The 19,321-nt window shown below is 43.1% G+C and overlaps 2 protein-coding genes across 2 annotated transcripts; one reads left to right on the top strand and one right to left on the bottom strand.

Annotated features, from left to right (window-relative positions):
* Nucleotides 1-655: 655 nt before the first annotated feature.
* Nucleotides 656-8,476, top strand: LOC117509316 (L-amino-acid oxidase-like). Its single transcript, XM_034168980.1, is given in 5 exon segments — nt 656-776; nt 779-885; nt 982-1,050; nt 3,828-3,964; nt 6,838-8,476. Coding segments are annotated over 5 exon segments (1,203 nt in total). The 3' UTR covers nt 7,607-8,476.
* Nucleotides 8,477-10,751: 2,275 nt separating this feature from the next.
* timm8b (translocase of inner mitochondrial membrane 8 homolog B (yeast)) lies at nt 10,752-18,478 on the bottom strand. Its single transcript, XM_034168886.1, has 2 exons — nt 18,277-18,478; nt 10,752-11,168 (listed from the first exon to the last, which is right to left on the bottom strand). The coding sequence occupies exons 1-2, from the start codon at nt 18,376-18,378 to the stop codon at nt 11,001-11,003; spliced, it is 270 nt and encodes an 89-aa protein (XP_034024777.1). The 5' UTR covers nt 18,379-18,478; the 3' UTR covers nt 10,752-11,000.
* Between the last annotated feature and the right edge of the window lie 843 nt (nt 18,479-19,321).

Raw genomic sequence — 19,321 nt, 5'->3', positions numbered from 1 at the left:
CGGTCTGCATAAGTTGGGAGTGGCAAGATGGCCGCCAGTTTGCTTTAGCGGGTTGTTATATAGAGATCAGTGGGTGGGACAAGCGCTAAATTCAGGGTGGTGATTTTCATGATGCTACTTACCATATCTGGTTGACTGGTCACTTGAAAATTTAACATGGTGGTTATTTTCCAAGATAGCCACCAAAATTACCTACCAATAATCAGTTTTTGTATAGAAATGCTCCTATTTGATTGACTAAAATGATATTAATGTCAAATTCCATTTTGTTGTATTATATTTTATCTATCTTGGATTATCCATCCAAGATAGATAAATAATTGAAATCACTATCTTGGATTTCAGTGATGCTATAGAACAGGTCCATTGTTATAACATACAATCAAGTATGAGAATTTCTATTTAAAAAAAAATCAGAAGGCTATTTTGGTGATCATCTTGGAAAATGCCATCACCTTGGACTTTCAAGTATCCAGTCAGCTAGATTTGGTTAGTACTACCTTGGGAATCATCACATTTGCTGCTTGTATCAACGTTTGCATGATTTCTCCACTAACATGTCCATTTAGATTTTTCTCGTCAACCTTTCAGGGGGACATGACCTGCAGGTTGGGAACAGAAGATGTGGACAAGAAAAACTCTTATTTTGAACTGAATGAACTGTTATTCATCTTTATTTCACAGGATTCTGCTCTCATTTGCCTCCAAATTGGAAATTTCTCTGAATCGCTTCATCCAAAATGATATCAACACTTATTATTTGGTAAATGGAGTTCTACACAAACCTCCGAAGTGCAGCGGAACCCTGACGTGCTGAACTACACCCTGAAGGACACAGAGAGGGGGAGGTCACCTGCTGAGATCTTCAGTCGAGCTCTGGGGAAGGTTTGTGCACCTCACAAGTGTTTTTGCACAAAAATCAAACGTCACTGTGTACACACACTGAAGCAGGTTTTTTTAAGCCATCTGACCTGTGGACAGGTGAGGGAGGACTTGAAGACACTCGGCTGCCAAGCCACGCTGGAAAAATATGATTCCTACTCAGTAAAGGTAAAGAAACATTAAACTTAACAGTTTTAACTCATAATGCAAATGTAATTTGACACCAACATCAGACTATCAGCACTGGAGACAAACTTCAATTACGTAAGTCATTGTTTTATTTTGTTTGTCTGTCTGTGGACCACGTCCCTCAAAATGTTTTGGAAAGTACATTTTGTGAGCAGACAGGCTTTCGATCTGCGACCAAGTGATTAGATGTTGGAGTATATTCAGATTTTATGGCCAAAATAAAAAATATTGAACATCCTTGGTTGGTGTCTTGTTCAGAATGTTGGAGCATTTCTTCATAAATTAGGTTGCTGCTGTCATCACACTATGTAACTGCTCTGGGCAACCAACTTTGCAGACAGCTGGTCCATCCCTGCACCTGAAAGCAGCCATCTACCTGCTGCAGACAGGTGAAATGTAGGCATATCCTTGGCATTTCTCAGTTGTTGGGGTCCTCAACACTGAGGGACCTGCGCACAGGGTCACGCCCAGACAAACGCCCCACATGTCCAAAATGCTGCATGATAGTCATTCCAAAGGCACCTAAAGATCCTCTGAAGAGACCTAGTACCAAAGGCATCTTGTCGTCACCTTAGTGTTACGGTTGGGGACCGGGTTTGGACGTTTGACCCAAATGCAGGGAGCAGTAAGGCAGGCAAGGTGAAATAACAAAATTGAACAAAAGACTGAGCAGCGGGAAGACACAACAGGATGGACCAAGGGGACCTGACCGACGGGAGAGACAGGACAACAGGACTGTGACTGAAACCAGGGAATGCGAGCCTGAAAAACTGCTGGGACTGGATTAACTGCTGGAGGAGAATGAAAGGGCGGGTGAGATTGTACAGGTGCATTTGGGCACACATCTAGAAATGAAAAGTCAAAATTAACTCTAGTTCCTTCAGAGTTTCAGTTCAGGATCAAAGTTCACTCAGGAGTTCAGATCAAAGTTCAGGATCAAAGTCTCTGTTCCTTCAGGATTTCAGTTCAGATCAAAGTTCAGGATTAAAGTCTCAGTTCTACACGACACACCCCAAAGGCGTGCATCTGCGGCAGACTGATGAAGTCCGAAGACTGCTCCTACTGCCCAGGCTCGCGACGTGCACAGAGCGCACTGCAAACTGCAATACAGCTGAGTCAGAATTCTCTGGATGGTTACACCCTGAGACAGAACCACAGCTACATTCACAGAGAACTTTGGCAGCTACGTACAGACCCACATAGACTGTTGGTAGATCTGCTCACTGAAGACACAAAATAACTTAACAGTTCAGCCAGCTGAGATGGTAGATTACTGCACACATCGTTCCTGAACAGCGCAGATGCACACGAACTGTGATAACTGAATACAGGGGTGGCCAAGTTCGGTCCCCGAGAGCCACCTTCCTGACACTCTTAGGTGTCTCCCTGCTCCAACACACCTGAATCCAATGAAAGACTCGTTAGCTGACTTTTAATGAGCCTTTCATTGGATTCAGGTGTGTTGGAGCAGGGAGACACCTAAGAGTGTCAGGAAGGTGGCTCTCGGGGACCGAACTTGGCCACCCCTGGAATAACAGTTGATATAGCTGGACAACACGGAGTAGAACGGATTCCAAGGACTGAATTACTGCTGGAATTGCTGCACAGCGCGGAGCAGAACAGACTCTGAAGATAACAGCAGATAATGCTAAACGTTGCGTGTGAAGACACACCAGGCGGTCTGCAGAATATGTCTGGGTTGAAGAAAAAGGCATGAAGGCACGACTGTGGAAAAACACAAATGATCCACTTTAAATAACTGAAGTAATATTAAGAGCTGGAGCTCACACTGCAGGAAAAACACGATCAATAACTTTAACATTACGAACCTAACAGCTCACTGAGGAATATACGGTCGGTTGTGTCTGAACCAGAAAACTCGCAGAGGAAATAACATACAGCAGATTAAGCCTGGAAGCTTGTAACAGAAAAAACATCTGATTACGTTCAGCGCATGGGAGCTCAACTCGACAGGTTACATTCTGCACTTCAAAACATCCACAACACCACAGAACCAACATGGATCCTGGATGACTACCACCCATGCAGACAACCTCTTGATAAAAATCCAGCTATGTGCTGCAGCCAGGTGAAGTGTGGGTCTCCACTTGGTGTTCGATAGCCACTGGGTCCTCAACACCCTGTCACCTATGTGTTGGATCTTGCATAGAGAAACCAGCCACATTGTCAAAATGTGAACGCTGATGTCCCCTCACAATCCAAGTGATTCACCAACAAAAGGTGCCTAAAATGACTCTTCAACCCTTCCCATCAGCCAGTCCATGTATTTGCTGAACAAACAGAAGCCAGAACAAGACTCTGATGCCAGAACTGACTGGGAAGAAATTGGAGAACTCTGCCTTCAGCCTGCACAGCTCTCACAGTACCTGTGTATAGGCTGGCTATGATGTCCAGTAATTTGTTGGGGATCCCATGTATTTTCAGGATGTCTCCCACAGCAGGTGAAATGAATCAAAGGCTGCTAAGTAGCCCTTGTTTTCAGTGAGTACTTGCAGAGTTAGAATGAAATCGATGGTTGACTTCTTGGGTGTAAAACCAGAGGTAAACAACTTTTAATGGTACAAGACACATTATAGGCAATCCAGATATACAAATCAGGGTCTACTGGGGTGATGTTGCTGTATTGCAAGAAATAGAGTCATCAAATGTGCAACATTTTTATTCCCATGCAAAATTTCAGGATTGTTCAACTTTGGTGGAGGGATCAACATTATGATACTGTTGCCCACCAACAGGAATATCTAGTGAAGGAGGGCAACCTGAGCCGTGGTGCTTTAAGGATGATCGGGGACATCCTCAACGAAAACAGCCTCTTCTACCTCTCACTGATCGAGATCCTGTACATTCAGTCAGACATCGACGACAACATCGAGTAAGCTCCATCAATTCAACTTCAAATCCTGGGCAGCCTGTAGCTCTGATGTGGGATTTGAAATGAGGATCCAGATGCAACAGAAAAGGATGGTAGAAAAAAAATATTCTGGATTATAATCTGTAATGTTAGATGTTATCTGTTGCATATCTTTAATCAACATTTGTTATTTAGAAACTCAGCAGTTGTTTATTGTTTTTAAATAATATCATGATACTCATTTCAAAATACAGTTTCATATGATTATTGTAATACAGTGTATTGCTACACCTCTGCCTTCAGTGGGTTAACAAAACATGAGGATCATCTGAAAGCCTGAGCTCACACTACATATTAGCAATGTAGCCAAATGCTAATGAAATGCCATTACACTAAAAGACGTTGGCTGCTTTTAGTCACAATGGCTAAAAACATTTTTCATGGTGTGTTCCATTTGTACTTTAGATCAAATTTCCCCAATTACACCCCACCCCTCCAAAGAACATTCCCTGAAGTTGTAATTCCAACAGGAACAGATCATTATTCTAAAGATCCATTGGTTCAAAAGTCCCTAAAGAAGACGAGTCAGTTAGTTAGCTGGCAGGCTAACAGCATGCAGCAGCAGCGGTGCTACCAAAAAATTGTTTGCAACACCAGTAACACCTTTCCATTCTCTAATCTTCCTTGGGATTTGAAAGTTTCTCCATGGCACATCCTTGTTTGGCTCCTGGCCTGGCAGCAGGGAAGTGCTAAATTTTCGGGTGCCCACTAGCATGCTCCTCCACGATCAGGGGCGTTTCTGTAAGACATTACACAGGTTCCATGTCTAGCCTGATTGACCTTCAGACCAATGGGACTTTGGAATATTGAAGTCACCTTTCCAACAACTGGTTCATACCCCAAGTTTACAATCCAAGATGGCTACTCCAAACATCAACAGTAGTGAAAGCTGTAGTCTTTTTTTTAAGCATTTCTGTGTGTGTTCACTTTGATAAATCCAGCACATAACACTATCCTTCTGTTGTCTGTGGACATGGTACTATGATGTTTTTATGTGTGAAGTAACGCACAATGTACTATTTGTGTAAGGGTGCCACTAATACTGGCTTGTGAGCCAGGAGAAAGAAAGAAATTTCTACATTTTAACAACGCATAGTGTATCACTTTATTTGCTGAAAAGCACACTGGAAAAACATTCACATACATATAGGCTTTATAGAGGGTTTTCAATCACGTGCCCGATTTGCTGCAGGACAGATGCCGTCTCCATTCTGGATTACAAGGAGGCTGGCGTGTGATAGAAAAATGGAGAGAATGTACGGTTATTATGATGCTTTAAGTCCTCGAGGTAAAGCTGTTATCGTGATAGATGTGTAGCAGTTGGTTCAGTGGATCCGTATCTTATACCAGATAGTGAATTTAGTGGTGATGTAACGAACTGGCGACAGTGTCATACTGCGATATTGTGAACTAGGAAGCTGCCGACCAGGTCAGCCTCGCCGGCCTCCTGCAGAGCATCACAGCAGAGCTCTGAAAGCGGAGGTCGTCTTGAAGTCCTGAGCGATTTCTCTCACCAGGCGCTAGAAGGGCAGCTTGCGGAGCATTAGCTCGGTGCTCGAGGACCACAATGCAAATAAGCATCCATATTGGAAGTGTTCTTGTGTTATCCTCGGCAGTATTTTTATGTATTCTTATATAATTTTATTGCCGAATAAAATAAGATAAAATTCTGGGAACAGTGGATTTCTGGTAGCGGCGGATCTCTCTCAGCGCCACGGCGCCGTGAGGCTTCTTCACACTGACGTTGAAGCTTCTGCAAGTGTTTGCCAAATGCACGTAGCGTATCAGTGGCCACCGCGTCGTAATCCAGATTGGCCGCGGGACACAAAATGACGTGACCGATACGTCACATGAAAACCCTCTATATGGCTTGGCCCAACTCGTTGAGGCCCCCTGACACAAGCATGTCTTTGATTCACGCACTTGTGTCAGGGGACCTTTATTCCACTGGGGTCCTGACAGTAAAACATCAAAGGACAAGCCCGCTGTTTACACAAACAGCATGGGGCAGAGCTTTGTCTGCTCCTGCCACAGTGCGGTGAGTGGACAGACCGAATACATGTTATCCAGACAGCTTTGAGAACAATCACTCAGACATCGCACGGCAGGGGTCCTGCCGGGATAGCAGATGTGCACATCTTGGCTTCTTAACAAGTGTAAACCAGGGAACACAGTCTAATCACCAGTGGTGGACATTTATATGTGAAACAGGTTTGCATATAGAGCCGGACACACATTGCAACCACAGGTGGTGATGCGACTTGCTGAATTCTATCTGAATAGTACATTGCGTGTGCGCCACAGGCTAACCTCTTAAATGTTGCTGACAATGATGGGCTACACCACACTACAAACCCCTAAATTATGAAGTCTTTGATAGACTGAATATATTTGATGCATTCCAGTCTCCAAATTTTCCAACTTGTGGCAGTGTGCGGAAACCGGAACCCATGTACCTTGGGTGTGATGTCATTCCCACTCGTGATTTATGACATTTGAGGTAAATAGAATGCAGCAATAGTTCATCCAAATTACACACCAGTTGCAGCTATCGGGGTAACTGACTATTGGTCAGATATCTGATTAAACATTTGATGTACGAATTTGGGTGCTAATGGCATTGGCATCATTTACAGATGCATCATGTGGTTTCAGGAAACCAGTTGACTACATCATTTAACTGCAGTGGCTAAGAATTAAAATGTCATAGACCTAGCCCAGGAAAACTTGCAGTGTTTGTTGCTTATTTGTACTTTTTCCTATTCTGATAATGGACCCAGCCAGAAGCCATAATCTTTTTGAGGCATTTACTTTTATTTATTGTCTTTTACCAGGTACTTTGAAGTGGCCGATGGTTTTGAACACCTCCCGAGAGCTTTCTACCAGGTATTAAATGCCACCATCTTTTTCAACGCTAGGGTTAACCTCATCAACCAATCAGGTGGCAGCAATGTGACTGTATCATACACAGACCGGCATAATTTAAGCTCCACGACCAACCTAACTGTTGACTATGCCTTGGTGACCACCACAGCCAAGGCCACACTGTTCATCAACTTCTTGCCACCACTCTCTAGTGAAAAGATGGAGGCCCTGCGCTCCATCCATTACACCAGCGCCACCAAGGTGATACTCAATTTCAGGGAGCGCTTCTGGGAGAAAGAGGGCATCAGAGGAGGGAAGAGCATCACAGATCGGGCCTCGCGCTTCATCTACTATCCCAGTCACAGCTTCCCAGGCACGAAACAAGGGGTGCTCTTGGCATCCTACACGTGTTCTGATGATTCAACTCTCTTCCAAGGATTGAGTGACCAAGACCTGATGGCAGTGGTCCTGGAGGACCTGGTGAAGATCCATGGAGAAAACATCAGGTCTCTGTGGACAGGTGGACTGGTGAAGAAATGGGGCTTGGATCCTTACAGTCTGGGAGCCTTCGCCCTCTTTACACCCTACCAGCAGGGGCAGTACACCCAAGAACTGTTTCAAAGTGAAGGCAGGGTCCATTTTGCAGGAGAACATACGGCTACACCTCACGGCTGGATTGAAACTTCCATCAAATCTGCACTCAGAGCAGTTCAAAACATCAACAGCCTCACAATTTAGTTGGAAATGTTCTTAAATTGCACAACCTCTCTCAGCCAAGATAATTCAAAGGGGATTTCTATCTTCACTGTGTTTTAACTTGAAGCGTGCCGCACCCCAGGCAAATCAAAGACTTGGAAAGTCCTGTTGATATCATGGACTTCACTGTGGTACATCGTGAGCTCAACCCGTGATGACGCACCATGATTTTCTTTGAAATGTCAAAAAATGATCCACTATCTTGCCGTGTCAACGTACTGGTGCATCTTGTTGTAAACGGCCATGAACAAATAAGATGATGTCATGACTGCAACACCAAGTCCTCCAGATACCTCCAAGAAACCAACAAGAAACATTCAAGAGCCTGTGACTGCGATACTCTTCCACCTCTTCAGCATCATTCATAATCATTGTCCCCATTTCAGTGATGAAAATACGCAACAAACCCGGTATCTCTAACTGAATTTGGGACGCTAGGTCTTGTTGACATATTTAAATGTGGTGGCGTGTCATACTGGCCTTGTAACATTTCATACTGGCTGCCACAATTCTAAGTGACTGATGAAGTTGTAGCAGTGTCTTGTGTTAATTCTGCGTTTAGTAACAGTGTTGCAGCGGTGTCGTGACTACGTGATGGGTGGGGATACTGTGAGCCAAATTCAAGTGAACTGTCAAAGTATAGCTTGCAGAGATCTTTTTGACAAGATGTGAACATGGAAAACCTCCTCAATTCATGATACATTCAAAAATTGAAAACAAAATTATGTACGACATATTCCAACTTTCCCTCTAGATATTAAATTAAATCTCATAACCTGTTGGCTGTACACTGCAATTTTGGTGTCAATACTCAAATTTCCACAGGCTTAAATACAAACGCCGTTTGAAACGGAATCTTTGCTGCACTCAAAATTCAGCCACTACTCCGTAACCACAAAAAAAAAAAAAAAAAAAGGGGGGGGGGGGGGTGCAGGTTGTGCTCTGCAGAAAACAACTTTGCCAAATATCTGGTGGATAGAGTCCTGACCTGTTGCCATCATCCATATAATCTGTATGTCATCCTAATTTCTTCATCATAACAGACCTTCCACTAATATGCAGAACACTTTTTACAACCTCAATTCCAATTAAGTTGGGACGTTGTGTAAAATGTAAATAAAAACAGAATACAATGATTTGCAAATCCTCTTCAACCTATATTCAGTTGAATACACCACAAAGACAAGATATTTAATGTTCAAACTGATAAACTTTATTGTTTTTGTGCAAGTATTTGCTCATTTTGAAATGGATGCCTGCAGCACGTTTCAAAAAAGCTGGGACAGTGGTATGTTTACCACTGTGTTACATCACCTTTCCTTCTAACAACACTCAATAAGCGTTTCGGAACTGAGGACACTAATTGTTGAAGCTTTGTAGGTGGAATTCTTTCCCATTCTTGCTGATGTATGACTTCAGTTGTTCAACAGTCCGGGGTCTCCGTTGTCATATTTTGTGCTTCATAATGCGCCACCTGCACTCTTTTACTATGAAGCCACACTGTTGTAACATGTGCAGAATGTGGCTTGGCATTGTCTTGCTGAAATAAGCAGGGACGTCCCTGAAAAAGACGTTGCTTGGATGGCAGCATGTGTTGCTCCAAAACCTGGATGTACCTTTCAGCATTGATGGCGCATCACAGATGTGTAAGTTGCCCATGCCATGGGCACTAACACCCCCCCATACCATCACAGATGCTGGCTTTTGAACTTTGCGCTGGTAACAATCTGGATGGTCTTTTTCCTCTTTTGTCCAGAGGACACAACGTCCATGGTTTCCAAAAACAATTTAAAATGTGGACTCATCAGACCACAGCACACTTTTCCACTTTGCGTCTGTCCATTTCAAATGAGCTCAGGCCCAGACAAGGCGGCAGCATTTCTGGATGTTGTTGTTCGGCTTTTGCTTTGCATGGTAGAGTTTTAAGTTGCACTTGTAGATGTAGCGACAAACTGTATTAACTGACAATGGTTTTCTCAAGTGTTCCTGAGCCCCCGCGGCAAGATCCTTTACACAATGATGTCTGTTTTTAATGCAGTGCCACCTGAGGGATCAAATGTCACGGGCATTCAATGTTGGTTTTCGGCCTTGTTGTTTATATGCATAAAGTTCTCCAGATTCTCTGAATCTTCTGATTATACTGTGGACTGTAGATGATGGAATTCCTGAATTCCTTGCAATTGAACATTGAGAAACATTGTTCTTAAACTGTTGGGCTATTTTTTCATGCAGTTGTTCACAAAGTGGTGATCCTCACCCCATCTTTGCTTGTGAATGGCTGAGTTTTTGAGGATGCTCCTTTTATACCCAATCATGATACTCACAATCAGTGTCCTCAGTTCCCAAACGCTTATTGAGTGTTAGAAGGAAAAGTGATGTAACACAGTAGTAAACATACCACTGTCCCAGCTTTTTTGAAACGCGTTGCAGGCATTCATTTCAAAATGAGCAAATATTTGCACAAAAACAATAAAGTTCATCAGTTTGAACATTAAATATCTTGTCTGTGTGGTGTATTCAATTGAATATAGGTTGAAGAGGATTTGTAAATCATTGCATTCTGTTTTTATTTACATTTTACACAACGTCCCAACTTCATTGGAATTGGGGCTGTAGTTTGAAAACTGCTATTGAACAATTACGGAAATGCCACTGATGTTACTGCACCATAACCTGCTTTTGTAACTCAGGGCTTCCACACTTTAATCTTTAGTTTTACATGAACAAGGGGAAAATTTTATGTATTTTTGAGTAAGCCCTTGAAATTGTGAATTGAGATCCTAGAATTAAAACCAAAAGCAGGTGTTCGACTGGACTCATTGCACAGAAAAATATGACCTTTAACCTTAAAAAGCTGCAATGTTTAGGGATGGGGAGGTGGGTGAGGATGCTATCCAAATTCAGGGTGGAACTGATCTGCACCTAACCAAAAAGAAAATGTGCAGCAACATGTCTTCCACAACATTTTCATATTAAACCATTTGTATGAGGTCAAAGGTCAAGCTGTTTTTTTGTTCTTGAATCTGTCTTTGCACCATTACATCTCGACACTGAACCAAAACCACTTTAAAAATAGAAACCCCCCCTCTGATTTCATTAAAAAAAAAAAAAATCTCCAGAAACTCACCATGTTGCTGAATGTGAGCATGCTGAGCCCAATTTACTGATCACACAATCGCTGCAAGTAAACACACTTCAAACTGGTATTTTTACATGTAATTTACAGCATATGAAGGTTTCCCAAGTCACAGCTTCAAGTTAACTAGTACAGCACCGGACAAAAACCAAGTTATCAAAGGACGTCTGTTGTGTTATCTTCTGTTAAAATGGCATTTATACAGTGTTGCAGCATCGCGGTAGCATCTGCAGTCCGACATTAATGCGTGCCTTTCTGCACCATCTGTGAGAAGCGGTTGGTGATGGTTAGGGTGGTGTCAATGAAGCGCTCCACACAGTTCACCAAGCACGTCTCCGTCCTGTAGTCCAGCTTCGATCCGGGACTGTCCACACACTTATCCCAGCACACATCCGTGAAATTATGCACCTACAGCGAACATGAAAATCATCACCAACATGTGACACAGATCACTTTGTCCCACAGCATAAAAATAGCTTCATAATATGTCGCAAATTCCAAAGATATTCAAATAGTCAGGAACAACAGTTAGAATGTGATCTCTGAGTTTGGACCCAAAACTAAACACAGATTGTGACAGTCACAAGGAATTCAAACAGAAGAGAAAATATCGGGGGAAAAACAATTCGTGAGATTTGGGAAACTGGAACAACTGTTCAACTGGAACTGTTATTTTATTTCAGCATCTTTATGGATCAAGACTCTTTAGTATTGCAGCTCGTTCATTTGACCACCAGATGTCGCCATCGTGCGGCACAGCAAGCGTCAGTGAATCATTTAACTAATTCAAATTCCCCAAACCAAGCATATTATATATATATATATACATACATACTGTGGTGTAGTCTACGTGGAATGCAGGTAGACGCCGTCTACTCACCTAAAATGACCGGGAATTTCCGTCTACCCACTTCAAATTGCCCCGGGGAACGTGACGGTATAAATAAGCGCTTACTGACTGTAATTTTATTTCTCCCTTTAAAAGACAGCCATCAGGCGTCCATCACTGCAGAGTGCACCGTCCCACCCCCGCTCGCGCTGCTAGATAAGAGTTTTAATTGGCTCATAGAGAGATGGGGCGGGGCTACCAGCTAATCAGCGCGAAAGCCGCACACAAACAAGAATAATACTGGAAGTATCGATGGTGATTATTACCCGAAAAAATGAAAAGAAAACAGGCCTCGGTTTTAGATTTTTTTTTTTTTTCCCAAAACGTCCACCTGCTGCTTCAGGGCCGATTGATGAAGTTTGCACCCTGAGTGGAGGAGATAAACCTGGCGCTGTCTGCATTTCTGGTAAGTGGGCTAGCCTACGACAGCTAGTTTTGTATTTGTTCACTAAGCTAATGGGCCTTTCACACTGAATACGTCAGGCGTGTCAAAAAACGGTCTAAAAAGCATTATTTTCAATGAGACGCGTTGCTTTTTAGATGCTGACGGGAGCGCGCATTGCCGCTTGTCGGCAGGCTGACGTAGACAAAGTTCAAGCCAATCCAACTTTCTGAGCCGTGATGTACCTTTGCGTTGTCCAATAGGAACAACGCGTCGGGCCAAAACACGGAAGACTAGTGGTGTAGAAATAAACCACTGATCTGTACAAAACAAACGTGTCACAGGACTGCTCATTTATGGAGCAGTTTTATGAAGAAAAATCCTTGGAAATGTTTTTTTGTTGTTGTTACCTCAGAATTTCTGATTACTGTTAAAAAAGTTTAAAACACTTGTAATTAAAATAGCTAAATAAATCAATAAATGGTTCTTTAGAAACCTTTCATCTGTAAATTAAAACCACCTGTTATTTCAGATTAGATAATTTCTTGTTTAACATAAGGAACCTCGGACATTTATTTTTAGACAAAATAACATGGAAATTTGTACTTTTTTTAAGTCTGGTAGATTATTTATATCTCATTTCAACCAGAAAAACAGACACTGTAAATAAATACAAATGTTTATTATAAATGCAACAGGAAATAATTTAACAATGACTGCAGTGACTGTAAGGTAGGATTTCTGTGACATAACCCTCTTGATGAATTTTTTTTAATGCTCATTTCAACTTGTAATTTTGACAAAATATGTAGTTGCCTTTAATGTTGTTATCAGGACAGAGTCATTTCTAAAATATGAATTTGAGCACAATAAGTGGAGAGCTTCTACTTGTGCAAATGTCTTTTGACTTTGATTCGTGGACATTTTTAATGATCCGTTCATTTATTGTTAAAATATAAAATGAAACAGCTTTTTAAAAAATAATAGAGTTTTGCCCATAATCTACAGATGTCTCTTGAGCTTGAGTCCCGTTGGCTGTTGGATAGTGTAGTTTTAAAATGACTGGAATTGGTAAGTGGCATACTCCCAGTAGTTGCATGGTTGTCTTAGTTAGTTAGTTGGTTGTCTTCATACTATACTTTTGTGCCACTGATTTGGCCTACAATGTTTTTGTCATGGGTTGAAAAGGTTTCTGCAAAGTAAAGCATCTACCATATTTTCATTGTATGTGAATTTTCTGGGAGCTAGCTTCTGTCCTTCAGCCTAGCTGCTGTTTTAATGGAACTTAACGTATACTAATACTAGCTTGTTTATACTGGGTAGGTTTCCCTTCCAAGATGGCGCCACGTGAAGGTGCCCTGATATTCTGGTGCTCCCTGTTTTGTCTGTTTTTGTGCGTGAATCATGTGTCATCGTGTCCCTACACCCGCGAGGAGCTTCTAAACATCAAATCATCAACACCCACAGACATTACGCCAGTTTTTTTAGTGCCTGCAGCTGAACTGGTTCACTTTTTGGCCAAAAAAGTGAGACGACGGCGGAGAGGAAAACGAGCTGGAGCTCTCGTGCGCCTCAGACGAAGGGGCACGCGCACGCCCCTACCTGGGATATTTCTCTCCAACGTCCGCTCACTCCACAACAAGATGGATAAGCTGGCACTCCTGATGAAGAATAACAGAGATTTCTCCTCATCTTGTGTACTGTGCTTCACGGAGACGTGGTTAAATGCATAGGCACCGGACTGTGCGCTCCAACTAGAGGGATTCCAACTCCTCCGCGCAGACAGAGACCGAGCACTCTCTGGTGGAAAAACAAGAGGTGGAGGACTCTCCTTCTATATCAACAACTCCTGGTGCTCCAATGTGACTGTGATCTCCCAACACTGCTGTCCCTCTCTGGAATATCTCCTCATAAACTGCAGACCGTTCTACTCTCCACGTGAGATTAACTCTTTCATACTTTGCTCTGTGTATATTCCACCGAACGCGGACGTGCACGAGGCCGAGCGCGCGCTCGCGGATCAGATTATGAGCGTGGAGAGACTTTCCGGACTCTCTTGTTATAATTCTCGGTGATTTTAACAAAGGGAATCTCAGTCAGAAATTACCAAAATACAAACAGTTTGTTAAATGCCCGACCAGAGAAGGGAGCACGTTAGATCATTGTTACACGACAGTGGCTGGCGCCTACGGCGCGGTGGCCCGTGCAGCTTTGGGACTCTCAGATCACGTGATGGTCCACTTGATCCCCACGTACAGACAGAGACTTAAACTCTCTAAACCTGTTGTGAGGACGTCTAAAGTGTGGAGCAATGAAGCTGTAGAGGAGCTACGCGCGTGCTTGGCCACCACGGATTGGGATATGTTTGAGGCTTCAACAGACAGTCTAGATTACTACACGGACACTGTGACGTCATATATTCATTTCTGTGAAGACAGCATCATCCCACAGCGTACCAGGGTGAGATATAACAATCAAATCAAATCAATTTTATTTATATAGCGCCAAATCACAACAAACAGTTGCCCCAAGGCACCTTATATTGTAAGGCAAGGCCATACAATAATTACGGAAAAACCCCAATGGTCAAAACGACCCCCTGTGAGCAAGCACTTGGCAACAGTGGGAAGGAAAAACTCCCTTTTAACAGGAAGAAACCTCCAGCAGAACCAGGCTCAGGGAGGGGCAGTCTTCTGCTGGGACTGGTTGGGGCTGAGGGAGAGAACCAGGAAAAAGACATGCTGTGGAGGGGAGCAGAGATCAGTCACTAATGATTAAATGCAGAGTGGTGCATACAGAGCAAAAAGAGAAAGAAACACTCAGTGCATCATGGGAACCCCCCAGCAGTCTAAGTCTATAGCAGCATAACTAAGGGATGGTTCAGGGTCACCTGATCCATCTCTAACTATAAGCTTTTTCAAATAGGAAAGTTTTAAGCCTAATCTTAAAAGTAGACAGGGTGTCTGTCTCCCTGATCTGAATTGGGAGCTGGTTCCACAGGAGAGGAGCCTGAAAGCTGAAGGCTCTGCCTCCCATTCTACTCTTACAAACCCTAGGAACTACAAGTAAGCCTGCAGTCTGAGAGCGAAGCGCTCTATTGGGGTGATATGGTACTATGAGGTCTCTAAGATAAGATGGGACCTGATTATTCAAAACCTTATAAGTAAGAAGAAGAATTTTAAATTCTATTCTAGAATTAACAGGAAGCCAATGAAGAGAGGCCAATATGGGTGAGTGACAAGCCCTGGTTCACACCTAAACTCCAGCAGCTCCGTCAGCAGAAAGAGGTGGCTTTCAGAGAAGGAGACAGAGACAGCTATAGAGGTGCAAAGTACAGATTTAGCAAGGAGGTGGCAAAGGCTAAATCCATGTACAGTTCATGTCTGCAGCAAAGGTTCTCTGCCAACGACTCAGCCTCTGTGTGGAGGGGGCTGAAAGAGATTCCAACTACAAGCCCAAAGCACCTCGTTCTATTGACGACCTGAAGCTGGCCAACGACCTGAACGTCTTCTATTCACGCTTTGAAGACAAGGACTCACACCTCCCCACCCCACACACAACTGGATATTCAAACACTCTGGACCTCCCCCCTCTCACTGCTGCTCTCCCCACTCCCCCTGTTGCCCTCTTGGTCCAAGAGGATGACGTGAGGAGACATTTCAAAAGGCTGAATCCACGTAAGGCCCCGGGCCCAGACTGTGTCTCTCCTGCCACCCTGAGACACTGCGCTGATGAGCTGGCCCCAGTCTTCATGGGGATCTTCAACACCTCCCTGGAGTCATGCCATGTTCCAGTCTGTTTCAAGTCCTCAATCATAGTTCCAGTCCCCAAGAAACCACGCGTCACTGGACTTAATGACTACCCGTGGCTCTCACATCTGTAGTCATGAAGACCTTCGAACGCCTGGTTTTATCCCACCTGAAGTCCATCACCGACCCCCTCCTGGACCCCCTGCAGTTTGCCTACAGAGCCAACAGGTCTGCAGATGACGCCATAAACCTGGCCCTGCACTCCACCTGCAGCACCTGGACTCCCCAGGAACCTACGCTAGGATCCTGTTTGTGGACTTCAGCTTTGCATTCAACACCATCCTTCCAGCTTTGCTCCAGGACAAGCTTTCTCTGCTCCACATGCCCAACTCCACCTGCAGGTGGATCACAGACTTCCTGACGGACCGGAGTCAGCGTGTGAGGCTGGGAAAGAATGTCTCGAACACTCGGGCTCTCAGCACAGGATCTCCACAGGGCTGTGTCCTTTCCCCTCTGCTCTTCTCCCTGTACACTAACTGCTGCACCTCCAGCCACGACTCTGTAAAGCTCATCAAGTTTGCGGACGACACCACCCTCATCGGACTCATTTCGGATGGGGATGAGTCTGCTTACAGGAGGGAGGTGGACCGGCTGGTGACCTGGTGCAGCAGCAACAACTTGGAGCTCAATGCCCAGAAAACAGTGGAGATGATCGTGGACTTCAGGAAAGCCACAGCCCCCCCGCCCTCCCTCGACCTCACCAACAGCCCCATCACCACTGTGGTCTGTCACCGCTTCCTTGGTACCACCATCACCGAGGACCTCAAGTGGGAGTCAACCATCAGCTCCCTCATCAAGAAGGCCCAGCAGAGGATGTACTTCCTGCGGCAGCTGAAGAAGGCCAAGCTGCCTGTCCAGCTGATGGTGCAGTTCTACATGGCCATCATCGAGTCCATCCTCTGCTCCTCCATCACGGTGTGGTACGCCGGGGCCACAGCCAGGGACAGACACAGACTGCAGCGCATTGTGGCCTCTGCTGAGAAGGTGATCGGCTGTAGCCTTCCATCTCTCCACGACCTGCACGTCTCCAGGACTCTGGGCCGAGCAGGTCGGATCACAGCTGACCCTTCTCACCCTGCACACAGTCTATTCAAACCACTCCCCTCGGGCAGCAGGCTACGGTCCATCCGGACCAGAACCTCCCGCCATAAGAACAGTTTCTTCCCCTCTGCCGTTAGACTCATGAACACCTCATAACTCAGTCACCTTAAGCTTAACTCTGTCACTTTATCATTTTATCAAAGGTCACTTTAGACAATGTACTTTGGTTTTTAATTGCACTCCTCCCACTGCACTGTTTTTTCTTTCTCTGTTTTTTCTGTTGCACACAGCCTTTCATATTTCATATTTCTTTTTTTTTTTATCTTATATTGACACATATGTTATATTTTATTCTAGCATTTTATCTCTTCTTAATGTTGCACCATTGTACCGAAGCAAATTCCTAGTCTGTGAATCCTGTTCACTGGCAATGGCAATAAACGTCTTCTGATTCTGATTCCTTATGGACCACAAAGCCTACAGGTTCCAGTCCCCCGTCTGGACCTGATGATGGACTGTCAATTTCAACAGAGATTGTGGTAGGAGGTGTGAGGCTCTGCAGCCAGTGCATGCTCATGTTGGTGTGTTCTGTTTTGTTTTTGTTTATGCGTCTAAACTGTCCACAAACAACGTGGGGCCATGCGGATTATATGAAGGGTGAATCTTGCAGCTGCTGAATTTGACAGTACAGGCTCATATCCGATACTAAATAGAGGGAGGAAAAGTGAACTCTTGCAATATACTTAGTTGGGAGGCAATAATCTGCTCCTTATTATTGTTAAGAGAACTTTTCTTTCTTAACAAGGAGTCACAGTCATTTTTTTTTTGAGTGACGGTGACTTAAAGTTGTCTTATTTACTGTTAAACAATGCACAGTAGCTTGCATATGATACTTTTTGGCTGGATTTAATCATTGTTTAATCCTGGTTTATGACCTGATTAAATTTCTTTGGTAAATTAGGTTATGCCAAAAAATAAATGTATTTGATCTTTATATTTTTTAATCACTCTTTTAGATTTACTGTTGTATACTGTATTTTGCAATTGGTGCAAATTACTTACTTACATTCTGACACATTTCTCACATTTATAGTGGCAAATATAGAATATAAATGATCAGATGGACAGTATAGATATATTTGTTGTTATGGTGTTAAAAATGTTAATAACCGGGGCGCAATGCACGGGTTTGATGACGGGCAAAAACACAGTCTACCCACTTCAAAAATGTAGACTACACCACTATATATATATATATATATATATATATATATATATATATATATATATATATATATATATATATATATATATATATATAACTTAAAAAAATATAGCTTTAATATCACCGTGACGTTTACAAAAATGGACGCTGAAGCACCGAACACAACCGACCTGGGCCTGAAATTGCGCTTTCTGCTGCTCCACAGCGATCATCCGTTGAAGTTCGGACGCTTCGGCTTTCTCCGACGCGTTAAAACGATCCAAACTGTCCATTCTGATGATTTACACTGTTTCCCCAAGCGGACAACGTGCTGAGCCGAGAGGTGATCTCTCCGTTTCCCTGCAACACAAACCGCTGATCTACAAAACACAGGCAGCTATCGACCCGCTGCCAGACGCTGTGTGCATGTTTTGTACAAATCTGTGCACGGCCTGTGACGCAGCAAGAAACGCAATGAAAGCGTGATGACGCAATCCTGGGCGGGCAAATAATAAATAAATAGAATTAAAAAATGAATAGAATAGAATAGATTTTGGGGCTGCTCCTGCACGCCACAAAAACAAACAAAAAAGTATCTTATTCTGTATGTAAATGCACACAGTCTATGGTAAATAGTTAAATTGCTAATGTTCGTGTGCTTCTTTCACAGACTGTATTTTTCTTTTTTCAATAAAGATTTAAAATAAAAAATAAATTCACAAATAAACTATTTTTGCTGTTTTCTTTAATAATTTGGCAAAATACATGATATAATATAATTATGACAACAGACATACATATATAATTGGCGATGATGGCATGAAAAAACAAACTTATTTCCATCGTGTGGTCCGTGACAACACACACACACACACACACACACAAAGCCAAAAAAATATGCCAAACTTCTTTCTCCTCAATTTTTTGATGTAATGTAAAGTTGTCCTGGCTCTTTTGTTATGTCTTCTTGTTTTTACAAATAAAATTATTCATTTTTGTTAAAATGTTAGGTGGTATCAATTTGTCTTCATTTTCGGATGTGTTTGGTCATTACATTCCTTGACAGCTAATGCAACAAAATTTCAAATCAAATGAAACATTTTGTCTGACCGGTGGGGCTCAGACAAATAATATTCGTTTTTTCTTCCAGATAAGAGTAAATAAACTAAAATAAACCAGCAATAAAGATGTTGAACAAAGAATTCCGTTGTAAAAAGAAAAAAAATAGTTAAAAAA

This window comes from Thalassophryne amazonica, chromosome 4, assembly GCF_902500255.1.
Source record: "Thalassophryne amazonica chromosome 4, fThaAma1.1, whole genome shotgun sequence".
Lineage (NCBI taxonomy): Eukaryota > Metazoa > Chordata > Actinopteri > Batrachoidiformes > Batrachoididae > Thalassophryne > Thalassophryne amazonica.
The sequence above is the reverse complement of the archived record's forward strand: the minus strand, read 5'-3'. Positions and strand labels throughout refer to the sequence as shown.

Excerpts from the sequence above, each read along its gene's own strand:
- timm8b (XM_034168886.1), bottom strand. The coding sequence starts at position 18,378 with ATGGACAGTTTGGATCGTTTTAACGCGTCGGAGAAAGCCGAAGCGTCC. Across the intron at positions 11,169-18,276 it reads AAGCGCAATTTCAGGCCCAG|GTGCATAATTTCACGGATGT; the intron begins GTCGGTTGTGTT and ends TGTTCGCTGTAG.